The following is a 15,891-nucleotide window of genomic DNA, read 5'->3' as shown; positions in this document are numbered from 1 at the left end:
GGTATGAGCCGGATCCTTACACGAGGTGCAAGGTGAGCCCTGAGAATGTGTCTGTTGCCCTAGAGTACTTCACGAAAGACGAGCTACGATGTTCGCGCCAATGTCCCAACTAGAAGGATGTGATCTCTGTCTCGCTCGACGGGGAGAAGACGTTCGTGCCAAAGCACTTTCTGGTACGCTCAATCCGAGAGGCCTTTCGTGTTTACAAAGACAAGGATCCTGATTCCCTAGATGGGTCAAATGTAGTCCACACCAGGAAGTGTGATTTTGTGTGCGCTGCGCCAATTATTACCTTTGTATTGCCGCTCTAGAGATTGTTACAGACTCAACATTCAACACTGGTAAAATGATCTCGGCATTTCTGTGCGACCCACTAACAAAGTCCATGTCTTTAAAGGGGCCCTGCATTGACTTTTTTACTAATTTTTAATATGCACCGAACCTGAGCGCACTGAACGTAGTAACTTAATGAAACCTTTCTTTTCTCGAATTTCGCTTTATTTTAAAAGTTATAAGCAAATTAAAATTACAAAAACAAGCAAAAAATAACCTCCTTCATGATGCCCTTGGTTGCTTGAGTGGCCGTAAACTAGAGGAGGGGTAGTGAGCTATGCGAGCGCTCACGGCTGCCGCACTCCGTGTCGACGGCGCGAGGGGGCGCCACTAAACATGTTCTGGATAGGCTGTATACAGCGGGCGGCTAGGGCGGGTCAGATTGCATTTGCTGCGCGATTAAACACTAATTCGGCATGACACTTCATTGGCCACAAACGACAGCAAACACGGGGTAAAGATCAGTTTAGAATGGGAGCCACTTCGCGCTGCCATACCACGAAATGGCCAAACCGCCAGACAAAGCTGCTCGCCGAAGGCATTCGGAACGCTCGGAGCCGGTCGGATCCTCCAGTTTCTACGACCGCAGCGCCGCCGCGTACATCCGGTACCTTTCCGTGTCGGCGCCTGATCCCACTACTCCTTTTTAGCATGCGCCACCTTTTCCACCGCTTGGTGGCGGGTATGTCGACGGGTCATTTCTTGTTTCTGTGGTATATAAACTGCATTTGTTTCTTTTCTGATCTAAAATAGTGAACAAAAACTACTTTTATACATAATAGAAACGGTTCGTGCCACTCATATTTTGTATTTCAACCAGTGGTTGCGGAATGAGCACCCTCATTCCATTCCAATTCCATTCCGGGAATTAGAGTTTTCTATAATTCAATTCCTTTCAACTCCTAGAAATGGGGACACTGGGCCCATTCCCACTCCTGGAATGGCTGAATCGTTCCATTCCATTCCTCTAATTCCTAAACGTAAAAATTGGCACTTGACAGCTACATTGCATTTTTCGGCATAAGCAGCATAAAGCTGACATTATCAAACGCATAGGCGATTCAATTAAAAAAAAAAAAAGTTAAATGGCTCAAAAAAACATTTATTTTACTGAGCTCTCAGTGCTGGATTGCTTGGGGTGACTCAAAGCGTCCGAAGCGGTCCATCGCAAGGTGAAACAAGGTATCCAGAGACAAGTCAAAGGAAATGAGTGGGCATCATCTAGCTTGTTTGGAACCCTAACCCACTTGAATGTAAAACATTTAACACAAAAAACAAGCGGAACAAAAACCAAATAAAAGGCGGACTTACATGCAAAAATGCAGTATAGAAAAAAAAAAACGTCGGAGCAAAGTGCCAGAGGAGAAGGGAGGAGTGGATCTCGCTTTGTTTTAATGCCGAAGCAAACCCACATTTCGCACTTCAAAGGGGTGCGCGCAAACGAACGTGGAAGGCAGCAGGGTTGACCAGCTGCTAAACAACGCTCCTTGAACTATGAGAAAGAAAACAATAACTGATCATCTTTCAGCGGCGCGCGAGTCAACGAGTTATAATAATCTTTATTTTGTTGGGTGTCCAAAAACAGCACAAGGCCTAAATAGTGGTACACCGCTTATGTAAAAACATTAGATCACGTAATCGTCTTCTATCGAGTAACGTACACAACCCAAGTTTTTTAAGTAATTGTTCGTAGCTGTAGTAGCAAGTACGGTCGAAATATCTGTCGTAAATTATGCCTATGAAGCGTTTTTGAACACGCTCAATACAGCATGATGCAGTGAGGTTAATGCAGTTCCATACAGAAGAAGCATACTCCAGCTTCGTACGCACTAGGCAACAAAATAAACGCACAAGACAAACAGGCGAAGAAAACTTTCTCGTGAAACGAGATATTGCCCCAAGGTTTCTAAAAGAGGCGTTGCAGATAGTTAAAACGTGATGATTAAAATTTAACGATGAATCAATAAAAATTCCAAGATCACGAATGACGGAGACTCGGGTGATGATGCTGCCACCTATTGTGTAGGAAAATGCAAGCGAATCACGCTTTCTAGTGAGAGACATTGTTCTTGTTTTTTGTTCGTTCAGTGGAAGATAATTCTTTGCACACCACTGTGAAATTTGCAATGCGTCCTCCTGAAGAAGTACGCAATCGGAGTGAGATTGTACACGTCGAAACAGTTTGATGTCATCCGCATACAAGAGCACTTTTGAATTTTTCGCACAGAGCGAAATGTCATTCACAAACATCAAAAATAATAGTGGGCCCAGGTTGCTTCCTTGGGGTACTCCAGAAGGCGATGAAAAATAATCGGACATGGATCCTGACACACGAACATAATTTGTACGACATGTAAGATAACTTTTGAACCATTGGCAGTAAGTCAAGCACAAACCATAGCTATCTAGTTTCGTCAGAAGTGTGCTGTGATTAACCTTGTCGAATGCCTTCGTCATATCAAAGTATATTACGTCGACTTGCTCGCGGTTGCAAACCAATGGAACGGCATAATCTAAAAAAGAGCATAGATTGGTTTCAACCGACTTACCCTTCAGAAATCCATGTTGTTCTGGGTTCATTTTATGTCTTAAAGTGCCTGTACAGACATTTATGCATTATCATTTCAAAAACTTTGGAAAAACTGCACAACAATGAAACGGGACGATAGTTGTTTACAGTACTAGGGTCCCCTGCTTTATGAATCGGAACAACAACAGAGCGTTTCCAGATAGAAGGAAATATTCCTGAATGTATCGATAAATTAAATATGTGTAATAAGACAGGAGTTAGCAGTTCGGCACACCCTTTCACAATAAAACTTGGAATTCCATCTGAACCAGCAGACAGCTTCGATTTCATATTACGAATGCTTTCCCTGATTTCAGGTTCGTCAATTGGGATAAAAGACAGAAAATCAGATGTGCCATGGCACGTCGCGTTATTGTCAGGGACAGATGCTGATGAAAAACATGATTTAAAATGCTCAGCAAACATGTTGGCAATTTCAATTGAATCACACGTATAGCCAGAACTATTTCGCATCGGTGCCACGCTACTATTCCGCTTCTTTTTTGTCGGTACATATTTCCAAAAGTTTTATCTTTTGGAAATATGTACCGACATACGGAAACCAAAAGAGTTATCAGAGCTCTGCGAGTTATGAGTCGCCCCCGTTCCCAGATCTCAATTTGTGCACGTGCATGCACCCTCCATGCCGTCGCCAAAAAAAAAAAAAAAAAAAAAGTGCAAGACAAGAAGGACGGTGAGGAGCCGTGCATGGCGGTTTCATCCTTTGCCGCTCCCTTCGCTTCTTTTGCTTGGTTTCTTGTTTCGCTCTCGTATAATACAAGTAAAGCCTGTCGTCTGTGCGTCTGCAAAAGGCGCCACAGCCACTCCCCCCCCCCCCCCCCCCTCTCTCTCCTCTGCTCTTGGCTTTGACGCTTGTTTATAGTATTGGTATTGCATTTTTTGCGTACAGTCTGTTAGGGCTCCACATGGGCTGGCAGTTTCCCACTGCTCATTTTATTTCTGAGCAACTGAATGGCTGACATGCTCGGTTTATAAGCTTTAACTGAATGTAACCCCCCCCCAAAAAAAAAAAAGTTAAAAAATTATAAAATAAAATAAAGAACTGGGCCCATTCCATTCCCATTCCATTCCAGGCAAAAGGCATCTAATTCCATTCCCATTCCATTCCCCTTACCGTCGCCGCCATTCCATTCTCATTCCATTCCGGGGTCGCGAAAATGCGGAATGATTCCGGGAATCATTCCAACTCCGGAGTGGCAACTCCGCAACACTGATTTCGACTGAACAGATGCTTTTAGCGGCTCTGACCAGTAGTAAGCCCAGGACTTTCGGTACCGCACCTTCGGTACCGCGGGTCGCCCCCGTCGGTGGAGGAGGTTTCCGCGTCGTTCGGTTAAAATATGACGCACTGATATTTAATTACTCTCTCCGTGCCCGCTGGCTTGTCCGAACCCCAAGAGACGTGGAAACCGCAAAAAAGGTAGACGCTTAAATATGATTGCATGGCCCCTTTAAGGAGACTGTGATCACTGCCCAAAACGCCAGTCTTTTACACTCGAGAAACTTCATATCCCAGAGGATGAAGAGATTGTGCTTACAACACAAAATTCCGGCAACCTTGTGAAACAAAAAAAATTTGAATCCTGAGAGTTTCCTAAAAGTCAATCAAGTAACGGTTGAAAGTTAGATATTTCAAAACCATATCCGACGAATGCAAGGTAAAGCAAACGACGATGAAAAGCAAAGTGCAAAGCGAAAGCATTGTCTTTCATTTTGACTTTACTGAAAACTGGACCATCATGCTTCCTGGCAAAGTTCAAGCATACCACTGGAAAAAAAAAATGATTTTACATGTGTAGTGACGACAAGGAAATCTACAAACATCTTTGCTATCATCAGTGAAGACCTGTGTGATGACACCGCTCACAAATGCTTGGCTCTGGAAAAAGTAAAAGAGTGGGTTGAAGACAATGTTGCGGTATACTTGCATGTGACGTAGGTAAGTGATGGGGCCACCAGTCATTTCAAGAATTGCTACCAGCTTTAGTTCGCACAGAACGATTGCCCACAAGCCCAGTGGTTATTTTTTGCATCTGGACATGGGAAAATGCATGCGACGGAGTTGGTGGACACATGAAGCGCCAGGCCATGCTGAACAACCTGAGAAAATGTTCAATAAGTGCAATTCCTACGGTCAAGACAATGGTGAGCGTTCTATCCGAGAAACTGCTAGGCGTGCATCTTGTATATCTGGGCGAAAATGAGGTTTGGTATTGTCATCAAAAAAAAAAAAAAAAAAGAGTGGTGGACGGTGTGTGCTTTTCCTGGCATTCAGTCTTGGCACGCATGGCGGCTGTGCAAGTCATCAACAGAACGGACCTTTGACATATATGTAGCACATACAGTCGGATCTGGTTAGAAGAAACTTTATTAAATGGGTACAGCGAGGAAAGCCTTAGCGTAAAGTGCCAAATTTGATTCCTCAAGGACTGCTCATTTTGAATGCAGGAACATCTTATTTTTCACAGTTTTCTTCGTGGGATATTTAACCTACTGTTTTACTTGGTGATTGCTTATAATCTTTATCTGATCACCATACGAGATTCACGAAACATCCTCGCGCAGAATAAAATCTTTCGGCCTGCCACAATCCATTCGTACACCTAAAGTATCGAAGCTGCTACAGTCAGGGTACGGTGGCACCCCTCACCTGAAATTGTATTTACCTGGAAATGCATAGCCAACCTAAACTAAACTATTTTAGTATTCAGTCTTTATTATTGTGTGTAGCAGTAAAGTTATTTCTTTTATTCTAAATATAAGATATACCGGAAAGTAAACTTTACACTGCATCATCTTTTCTGAAATCACTAGTCTCTGATATGATACCTCTTTGTATATAGTTTCTCCTCACTTTTGCTGTGTGACCGATTGCTCTAGTTGTCAGTGACCTCATCTGAATATAAATATATGAAACGAAACTGGAACTCAAAGTCAGTTCTCATATAGGGTACTGCTAAGTGTAGGCTTTGAAAAAGGGCCCCACTTTGGGGAGTTATGCCTTCTTTCTCAATCAAATAATGCAACATGCTTTTAATAAAAATTAATGCCGAAAAAAAAAAATGACACGGTACCCAAATTTAAAAGAAAAAAAATTTTAATGTTTTTTCTTTATTTGCATCAGAATTTTTGTTGTTTGATTTTTCCCCATTTTTTCCTAAATATATCATGACTACCGTGTCACTTATCTATCTAATGTATATATATATATATATATATATATATATATATTAAATAATTGCCATATACAAGTAGAATACTGACTGAAAAGTATATGATGGTGTTTAAATAGTTTCATGAGATACAGGCCTCCAAATTTTGCCATTTGTCATTCGAGCAGGCATGTTTGGCAATTTTTAGAAAAAGAAATATAATGTAAATAAATATTATTATTATATATTAGAAGCAAGCTGTACCCATAGTTTGTTTCTAAAAAGTATTAGAATTGTCCTAATTTTATCGTTTTAGTTATTCACTTTCAAACGTGCCACCTCCATCAGTGCGCATTAATGCAACTGTCCACCTCTTCATGCCTTGCAATGTTTCCTGTCCCCAAATTTTTTTTCTGGTCAAAAATGCTACTGAAAAAAGGTAACCGATTACCGTTACAATTACTTCACTCTAAGAAGTAACCAATTACAATTACATTTACAGCCTCAAAAAGGTAATAAAAAATTACTCTAAACTAATCGATTACTTCCCACGTTACTTTTCATACAACTTTTTTGTTTTTTTATTACGGTAGCACATATTCGCGACTCCAGCAAAACGGACGCCGCCAAGCGGGAAAACCGCGAACCAGCCGGTCCAGGTCGCTCCGCGCCCCTCCGCGTCTCTGGTGGCTTTCGCGGACACGTGTTGTCGGCGCGACGGCGAACAGTGTAATTTCACGAAGGTCCGAAAATTTCTTAAGTTCGCCTGAGTGTTCATTCGTGTGGTGAAGCCTCAGTAGATCCTTCCATCACATGTTTGAAAGCCCGTTTACTCCACAACACACGGTCTCGTGCTTTCGATTTTTTTGGGGGAGAAATTACGGTAAAACGTTTTGATTTCTTGTCTTTCTCAAATCACATTCAAAGTGACGACTACTTGGTAACTGATAAGGGGTTTATTTATAAGGATGTAGAACAATGGCCTGAGGACGACCGACGAGGCATTTCACTGGAGGGAACACCAATGTTGCAGTCAATTGCATGGGAAGGTTCGATAGCTGCTTTTCTTGAGTTTGGTTGTGTTCGATTAGCTTCAAGTTTGAGCCACCCACGCCGGTCGGTGCGTTGGCTATTCATCTTGGCTGCTTTTCGCCGAAAAAGCCTCTGGACCACTCTGAAGGAGTTGGGCTGATTTCGCAATTACTTGATTCAGGAAAACCTGCTCGCTGCATACGATTAATGAGGGAAATTACCTGTTTTCAAAAGGTGGGGGACGCGTCTCGCAACGTTAGAAGCTGTCACGGCATTTTGATCTATCGCGCCTCCAATATTTATATTATACCCCCGTCGGAGCCAGCAGCAATATATTTCTACATTGCTCAGGTTGACCGGCCACAAAAAATACTTATTTTCTCCGTCCAGGATTCGAAGCAAAGTTCAATGCAGAGAGGTTCTGCGTGAACTCCAATGAAGACTTTCTTCAGTTTGTCTCCGTGCTGCCGGCTAGAACCATTTGGCTAAGTTTAAGTAGTATCTCTTTGTCTGTCAAATAGACTTTTATTCAGCAGTTCACCTAATATCTAGTCAACTAAGCTCATATTTCAACCCGAAGAATATACTAATATCGCTTTAGTGGGATATACGTAATATAATACATAACCCGCTCGTCAAAATGACTTCTCGATTGCTACTAAAACCTGAATTGAAATACGAGTATCAGCTGCTTAGTGGGGTGCCGGCGGGTTAACATGCTCCTTGGCTCAAGAAGCGATTGCTTAATTTTTGTAATTTTCCTGCAGCCTGTGTTGTTGACCGAGCAGACGACTGGAGTTGCTTCTTAAACGCGGATACGAACAAAAGCTCGATTTCGCGGACAGAGAAGTCGCACGGTCGAGGCATGCGAGTTAGCTGAATATTACTCTCGGTAGAAGAATTCTGTAGTCATTGCCGCTTTCCTTAGATGATCAAAACTGATTAGTGTATCTCCGGAGCCCATAGTTTCGGTTTTGGACGAAATCTCTGAAACGAAAGTTTGACATGAAAATAACAAAAAAACACCGGGAAAACAAAATCATGCTTTGCAAGTTTATGTGCACCGGCTACACTTAACCGTCTCAGTTCAAATACCTATAAAATTGGGCATTAAACAAAAGAAAATCTGTTAAATTGAAAGCGCCACCTGTTCAGGTGGCCCGGCCGAGCCGACGCGACCTGGACTCAGCCGCCATGTTTGTTTGGTGGTGGCGCCCCCTATAGGTCGCTGGAGTCGCGAATACACATTTAGATAGGTGTTCCGCATTTTTACATTTCTTCTTTTTTTTCTTTTTTTCTTTGTCCTCTACACCTTGTTTAGTTTCAGCCGCAGTTGTATCTCGAAGTTTGCTTCTGTCACCCCCAACGAATCATGGTGTCATGAACAGTGCTCCTAGCTCGAATTGGCACAGTTGATGGAGGGATATTATTTGGGAACTAATATTAGGGACAAAGGCATAATTTGACAAACCCAATGAAGTGTACTAAACAAAAACTAAGAATATAAATGCTCAAAAGTGATACCCCTTAAACCACTCAAAAACTCGTAGGAGCATGCTCATGAATTTGAATACAAGCTGTTTCCTGGTTGAAAGCCAAAAACAGTCCAAAGACACGGACAAGAACGCGAAGGTAGACGAACAACAGCGCTGCTGGAAAATATGCCTGGAAAATAGAGTGACCAGTAGAAAACTAGGGCTTGTCACCTAAAGCTGCCGAGCGAAACTTGCTAAGCATCCCAGAAATTAAGGGTGTTATAATTAAACATTTTAAAATTGCACAATAAAATGATCAACATAACAAAAAAGCATGTTATTTTTATGCGTGTATACAAGTTGGAGTTGGTCGCCCTTGAACATGAAAGAATCTTGAGTAATGGCCGACAAAGCAAACACTCAAACGTTACATTGATTTTACCTTTCATTTTTTTAATGAGAAGAGCACGTCGCCTCTGCCATGTGCAAAAAATGTATTGTTAATTGGATATATGAATTTCATCCGAAGAGAAGTTGAAACCAACAAGATATAAGAGAGAGAGAGAAAAAAAAAAGACTGCGGGCCAACAGCGGTTGCTATGAGCACTCAGAGCCAATCCAAGGCCGTGTGGGTGTCACATTTGATTGGGGGCACTGCGACGCGCGGAAAGCGTATCACGGACTACCTCCACAGAGTGGGATTGGCTAGGATAGCTGGTAGCGTCCAGAGGTCAGCATTTTAGGTCGCCCTCACTCATCCTCACCCTCACAGTCACACTCACCTAAGCCCCTCACTCACCCTCACAGCTACACTCACCTCTCAGCCCCTCACTCATCCTCACCCTCACAGTCACACTCACCTTCAGCCCTTCACTCACCCTCACTGAACCTCACGGCCCTCACGCACTCACCGCCCTCACCGCCCTCACGCCACTCCCCGCCCTCACGCCACTCGCCGCCCTCACGCACTCATAGCCCTCACGCACTCATAGCCCTCACGCCACTCACCGCCCTCACCGCCCTCACGGCCCTCACGCACTCATAGCCCTCACGCCACTCACCGCCCTCACCGCCCTCACGCCACTCACTGCCCTCATGCCACTCACCGCCCTCACGCCCCTCACCGCCCTGGCGGCCCTCACACCCCTCACGCACTCATGGCCCTCACGCCACTCAGGCCAGCTTCAGATGGGGCAATTTCGCCCAGAAACTTTACGTCGCAACACCAGCAACACGGGCCGTCCGCGATCACACGCAGCAACCAATTGCTGCAATTTGCCATCGTCATCATAAAAATTAATTTTTCTTGCACTATTTAGACACAATTACGCGTTATAAACATGTTTTTATGCATTTAAATCTCGTTAAGAATAGTAATGCACCTTTCTGAAACAGTTTATTTCCAAAAAAACGATCAATTTCAAACCAGAACCAAGTCTTTGGGTGTCATCATCACCGGCACGAGGTATCACGTGAAAATTTTGCGTCCCTGATTGGATGCAGCCGCTTCAAACGTAATCGATTTGCTCCGATTTGCTTGCTTATTTCGAGCCGGACCCGATCTCAGCAATTCGTGTCGATCTAGGGAAAGCTAGAGAACAACCCGCCATTAACACCAAAATTGCTGAGAAAGAAGCTCGATCTGAAGGGGGCCTCACGCACTCACCGCCCTTACGCACTCACCGCCCTCACGCACTCACCGCCCTCACGCACTCATGGCCCTCACACACCTCATTCACTCACCGCCCTCACGGCCCTCACGCCTCTCATGTCACTGCCCTCACGCACTCATGGCCCTCACACCCCTCACGCCACTCACCGCCCTCACGCCCCTCACGCACTCATGGCCCTCATATCCCTTACCGCCCTCATCGCCCTCATGGTCCTCACCGCCCTCACCGCCCTCACAGCCCTCACCGCCCTCACGTCCCTCACCGCCCTCACCGCCCTCACAGCCCTCACCGCCCTCACAGCCCTCACCGCCCTCACTTACCCTCACTCACCCTCACACTCATGAATTTTCCTGGTTCAGAAACTCACTCACCCTCACCTCACCTGTGAAGATGAGGGTGAGTGAGTGTGAGTGAGGGCCCTCATGAGTGCGGTTTGCCGAGGTATGGTAGCACCCGCTGCGTCCAAACGTTAGGTGAAGCGGAGTATAGAAATCTTCTAAATGGCAAATCTTCTATAAAAAAGTTAAAAAAAGATCAGTACAGGCTAAGAAAAGTTTACGGGGGAGAAAGGAGAAAGCAAACGCAAGCTTGGAGTAAAGAGGAGGTATCTCCTCTCTTCTCTGTTACGTTTTAGGTCATTTTGGCAAACAGAACACACAAACAACCTTTCCTGCCGGAGTCAGGCTGAAGACTGAGCGGTTATTAAAGATAAAAAGAAAAATAAAAGAAAGGACGCCTAGTGTACGGGGCACTCGGGTTACGTGAAGCGGGGAACGGCTCCGCGCGAACGGCGGTTCTTGTTGGCTCTCGGAGGCTTTGGAGCTTGCGAGCGTGGTTGACTCCATCTTCGTCTACCAAACTTTCGTCTGCTTCCTGCTGTGCAGCTCGCAGATATTTCTTAACCTGTCAACCGGTTTTGCCCAGAACTGAGTGACTCCAGCACTTCTAAACCCTCTCGCCAAAAAAAAGAAGAATTGTAATGGGTAATTTTGTAATTGCTTACAGCAAGAAAGTAATTAAATTACAACGATCGTTACTCGTTAAAGGAAGTAATTGAAGTGTTACAAAATTACAGTAAAATGTAATCAATTACAAGTAATCCATTACTTGTAATGCGTTACGTACAAGTCTGGTCAAAACTAAGTGTGGATTTGCTTATACTACCACACAACAGACAATGGCATATAAAAATATCAGTTGATTTAAAAATGTCGGCCAGCCACTCTTTGGTCGATTGTAGCTGAAATCACCTTACAACATCTATAATTTCAAGGGAACATTAATTTAGGTGCCCAAAATTACTATATTCTTACATTATTTCAGTGAAATTCAGTACCTAAAATAACCATTCACAGCAGTATGTGCCGTCCTTCATTAGTCATCTTGTTACTGTGTTTGGTGCTTCTCTATACAACTAAATGCTAGTTTTGTGTTTCAGGGAATCGTTCCTGCTGTGCAATCGATGCTAACAAAGGGTTGCAAGCAGGCATTGCCTTTTAGTCGGACAGGGCGACACATTAATTTTGACATAATATTTGCAGTTGTATGAATGAAAATAAAATGTGCACTCATGCTCTAGGAGTTATTTTTGCTGCTCCAAAACTTACCTTTACAGGGGCACTGACACCCCAAAGGTCGTATTTTTTTTATTGTCTAAAACGATGCAAGTAGCAGTCATAGACACTCAAAAAAAAAAAAGAAACGCATCGCGAAAAAAAATATTTTTGCGCGCGCGCAAGAATATTTTTTATTTTTTTTATTTTTTATTTTAATTTTATTTTTGGCGTTTGATTTTCCCGCCTCTCACCTCCTCGCTTCTTTTGATTCGTGACGTCAAGAATCGCGAAATTTAGAAGCTTTGTAGGCGACATTTCTATAACATTTAATAACGGCAATCATAAAACATGTTTTCTAACGCAATTGCGAACGCACTACGGCCCTTCTTTTTGAAATACCAAAAATCGGAGTCCGTTGTGGTGCCGTCTCCTGGATTTATATCCTCCCACGGAAAACAGGCGACACCGCTCAAAACTGGTCCGCCGGCGTTCGCTTGCGCTCGCTCCTTTCCTCCTCGCTTTGGGTCGCCACGGCAACAGCAGGGAGACGTGAAAGAAAGTGGATTCTCAGGTCTCCGCAATATTTGACGTCAACGCACCGGCGTGGATCGCGCGGGAACTTCGAATTCGGCATTTGGAAATTGTTTTTTTACTTCACAAATACTGAATCCCCAAATTTCGAATTTTGGGGGTAATGTCCTGGCATCGTTTTCAATCGTTTTTGGATGATAAAAAAAACATAATTTTGATGTGTCAGTGCCCCTTTAACTGCTCTGAGAGCTACTCTAAAATCACCCTGACCAATCACATCCCTGCACTTGTCTAAACAAGCAACCTGAGTTAGTGATACAATGGTTGACACCAAGAGAAGAAAAGACAAAGAGAAGGAGAAAATCTGAGACATTCTCTCTCTCTTCTCTTGGTGCAAACTTTCGTATCCCTCAGTCTCGAGTTGTTTCAAAATTTTCAACGTACACCAGCTCACTCCCACCTTTACGTTCTGTACGTTCATCTTTTTTGTTCTTTCCTTCTCACGACCGTAGGTAAAGTTCCTGCAGAAAGCACTGAAAGACTCATTTTCTGTGAAGATCACGGAGTCCCCCACGAGCCCCGGTGGCCATCCCCTGATTGAGATCGACCAGAACCGGCCCTTGCCCAATTCTCCTTTGTGCCTCAGCCCCAGGAAGTCGGGCTCCTCCGCTAACCGCCATTGGCGCAAGCAGCTCACCAACCAGAAGATGTCCGAGTTTGGGCTCTCGGAAAACGTGTTTGAGCTTCAGGAGGAGATCTTCTTCTTGGTCCTGAGGATTGAGGACCTTGAGAAGCAGCTCAAGGAACGCCCTGAGGTATGGGACCTCGAAAAGCTCTGGCAGTTGCACGTTCGGGCCGTGTTGCCATAATATTGGCGTTTGTTTCCTTCGCAAAACGGTGTAGCACCCTGGTGAATTGCTCATTTTTTACAGTGACTTTGAATCATTGTAGAGAATTTAAGGAAATTTGTTACACACTCTGATGCAAAGGTCATAAATGTGGGGTTTATAGACTTGTTTGCTCCAGATTGCAACATTTCGTTCCCACGAGATATTCGGAAAAGTTCAAAAGAAATAGTGGGAAAGTATGAACTTCCTTATATAAATGTCCACATTACCGTGCAAATTGATGTCACAAGATACAGCTGCCTCACCTAACTATAGCTTGCATCATGGATTCTCAAACTGTGTTTCCCGGAGCACCCTCATGGGTTCCCTGAGCTACGAAATTTCCTCGAGTGTTCCTACCCCTAAGTGCTCATTTCCCACCCCTAAGTGCTTTTCCAGTTTAAGCTTTCTCTTAGCAGATCTGAGCCAACCATTGATGCACATATATGAGCCAAACACGCCCCAGTATGGGCATTATTGCTTACGAGGTTGATAGGCTCGTACGCATCTTTTATTCATCACTGCCGCGACCAGGAGGAGTTTCTCGGCCTCAGTTGAGTGCATTTAAAGGTTTGTCGAGCGACTTTATGATCGTGTAAGGCTAATGCCCCCAAGAGCGTGCATGCAGCCCCTCATGGAAGGAGGTTCGTCGGTCCAAGGCCCAGGAGCTGCGAACAGCAAATACCGTCTTTCTCAGGTCGTTGGCAGCAACCAGGAGCCGACCCAGGACGGTTCCCTGGGCCCCGAGCAGCTCGGGGACAAGCGGCACGTGGCGCTTGAGGCCCAGCTGCGCGACATGCAGGAGATGTCGGCGGTGCTGCTCTGCCGCCTGGAGGAGCTGGCAGCATTCCTGGAACAGTTGCTGACCTACGACGGGTCGGGGCCCCTCGGCTCGGTTACGCTATCCGCCGACGTGGTGGCCAAGATGCGCCAGCTCATCGCAGACAGCAAGGACTTTTCCCTGTCCGTGTCGCAGAGCATCCTAGGTGAGTGGGCGCACCGTTGGCGCCACCAAACATGCCTCGCTTAACCCACGGGACTAGTTGATACAGTCTTTATCAGAAGTGTAGAACCCACCGCGAATATGGCCGGAGTGGGCTCACTACTGTACAGCGGCACTACTGCCGTTTGCGCTCGCAAGGGTTTTAAGAGCGAAGGGAAACTTCGCTCTTGCGTCACACTCGTCTTGATGATTGACTTTGTTATTGAGGCAAGCGTAACGCAAGGGTGAAGTTTCCCCTCATGCTTGATATCCTCGCAACCACAGAACACCGACAATAGCAGTGCCTCCGTAGAGGAGCAAGGCTGCTCCCGTCACGTTTGTGGTGGGCTCTAAATGCTCGAAGAAAGATGGTGCATATGAGATCCACAAGGTTAAGGTGGGGTCACAAACATCACACAGTTGGTTTAGAAGGGCTAAATGAGGCTGATATTAGCACATCAACGGAGCACTTTGAGGTTAAATAGTTCTCAGCAAGTCCACATTGTCGCGTCGGGTCAGTGTTGCCAGTCTTTGCAGGCTTTTACCAACTTTGCTTGGTAGGAAGTGCAGGTGACTCTTGCAGTATTCCTGCTGGTTGAAAAAGTGCATGCCAGGTCTAAACAACATCGGCAGTACCATGATACTGAATCTAAAATTGAAAGCCGTTTACGACTCTCTGTAACGCCGAATTAGAGCGCAGCTCTTGAGGGGAAGGATGGAAGGGTACTGAGGGGAGGGTATATATACCTCTCCTTTCTCCCCCTCACCTCGTCATCCTGCCTGCTACTTTGCCACGGAGGCCACGTGACCTCACAATTACGCCGACGCCAACGGCGATGCTGCTCAAGCCAGAAATGGGCGCCTAAGAGCTCTGCTGTAAAACTCAAAATTCAATTTAGGAACATCTGTTGCCAGTGGGATCACTGAGGCTCTGCGCAACAAAAGGACAATGCTCGTGAGCCACTGGCACCTGAGCAAACGTCGCATTATGCAAATGGCAAATGGTGCAAACACCTTGTGTGTAGCTGTTAGGTGTCTTCTTGACCTAAGGAAACCAAATTTTCAGAAAGCTGGGGAAAAAAAAATGTCTGCACCAAGAATATTGTACGAAGGCAAAGGCGACGTGAGGCTTGTTCCTCCCTTCGAATGTGCACCGGAGAAATTTGTAAATTCAAATGAAATTCACCCTTGTGCGCGAGCCACAGCGTATCTGTGTAACATATCTACAGCATCATTTTCCCACAGAGGAAATCAGGAAAGACATGTCATTGCTCTCTGCCCAGATGGCACTATACAGGCTTAAAAGAAAGCCTGAGTAGTTTCACCTGCTTAGTATACTTGTATAAAGATAGTAGTTGTAATCGACTGACATTTCTCTTCATGTTTGTTTTCCCCCCAATTTCGATAAGGGTCCGACACCGGAAGTGTCTTGAGTGAGCATCACACGAGGAGCTCCCTGCAGAGAGGAATGCACTCGGTTCTGTCTTCTGGAGATTCCAAAGGGTATGTTCCCATGCCTTGTTATAAACAGGGGATAAATCAACAGCATGATGTATCATGGAACCTCGAGTCAGCATGCACATTGATCTGTGCTTAATTTAGGTTGGCTATCAATGTTAAAGGGCCTTTTTTTAAAAGCAGTGATTCTCAGCCACTGGTGTTTGGTACCCCTTTTGGATC

At 44.8% G+C, this 15,891-nt stretch overlaps 1 protein-coding gene across 2 annotated transcripts in view; it reads left to right on the top strand.

The window, feature by feature from the left end:
• The window catches only part of LOC115325483 (golgin subfamily B member 1), a 65,713-nt gene that overhangs the window by 16,455 nt on the left and 33,367 nt on the right, over positions 1-15,891 (top strand). For both annotated transcript variants that reach the window (XM_029986218.4, XM_029986217.4), the window contains exons 14-16: positions 12,855-13,157; positions 13,927-14,215; positions 15,621-15,714. In XM_029986218.4, the coding sequence (XP_029842078.2) occupies positions 12,855-13,157; positions 13,927-14,215; positions 15,621-15,714 (686 nt within the window). The remainder of the gene's footprint in view (positions 1-12,854; positions 13,158-13,926; positions 14,216-15,620; positions 15,715-15,891) is intronic.

Source organism: Ixodes scapularis, unplaced genomic scaffold (genome assembly GCF_016920785.2).
Source record: "Ixodes scapularis isolate PalLabHiFi unplaced genomic scaffold, ASM1692078v2 PGA_scaffold3__209_contigs__length_174095766, whole genome shotgun sequence".
In the NCBI taxonomy this organism is placed as follows: Eukaryota; Metazoa; Arthropoda; class Arachnida; order Ixodida; family Ixodidae; genus Ixodes; species Ixodes scapularis.
The sequence above is the reverse complement of the archived record's forward strand: the minus strand, read 5'-3'. Positions and strand labels throughout refer to the sequence as shown.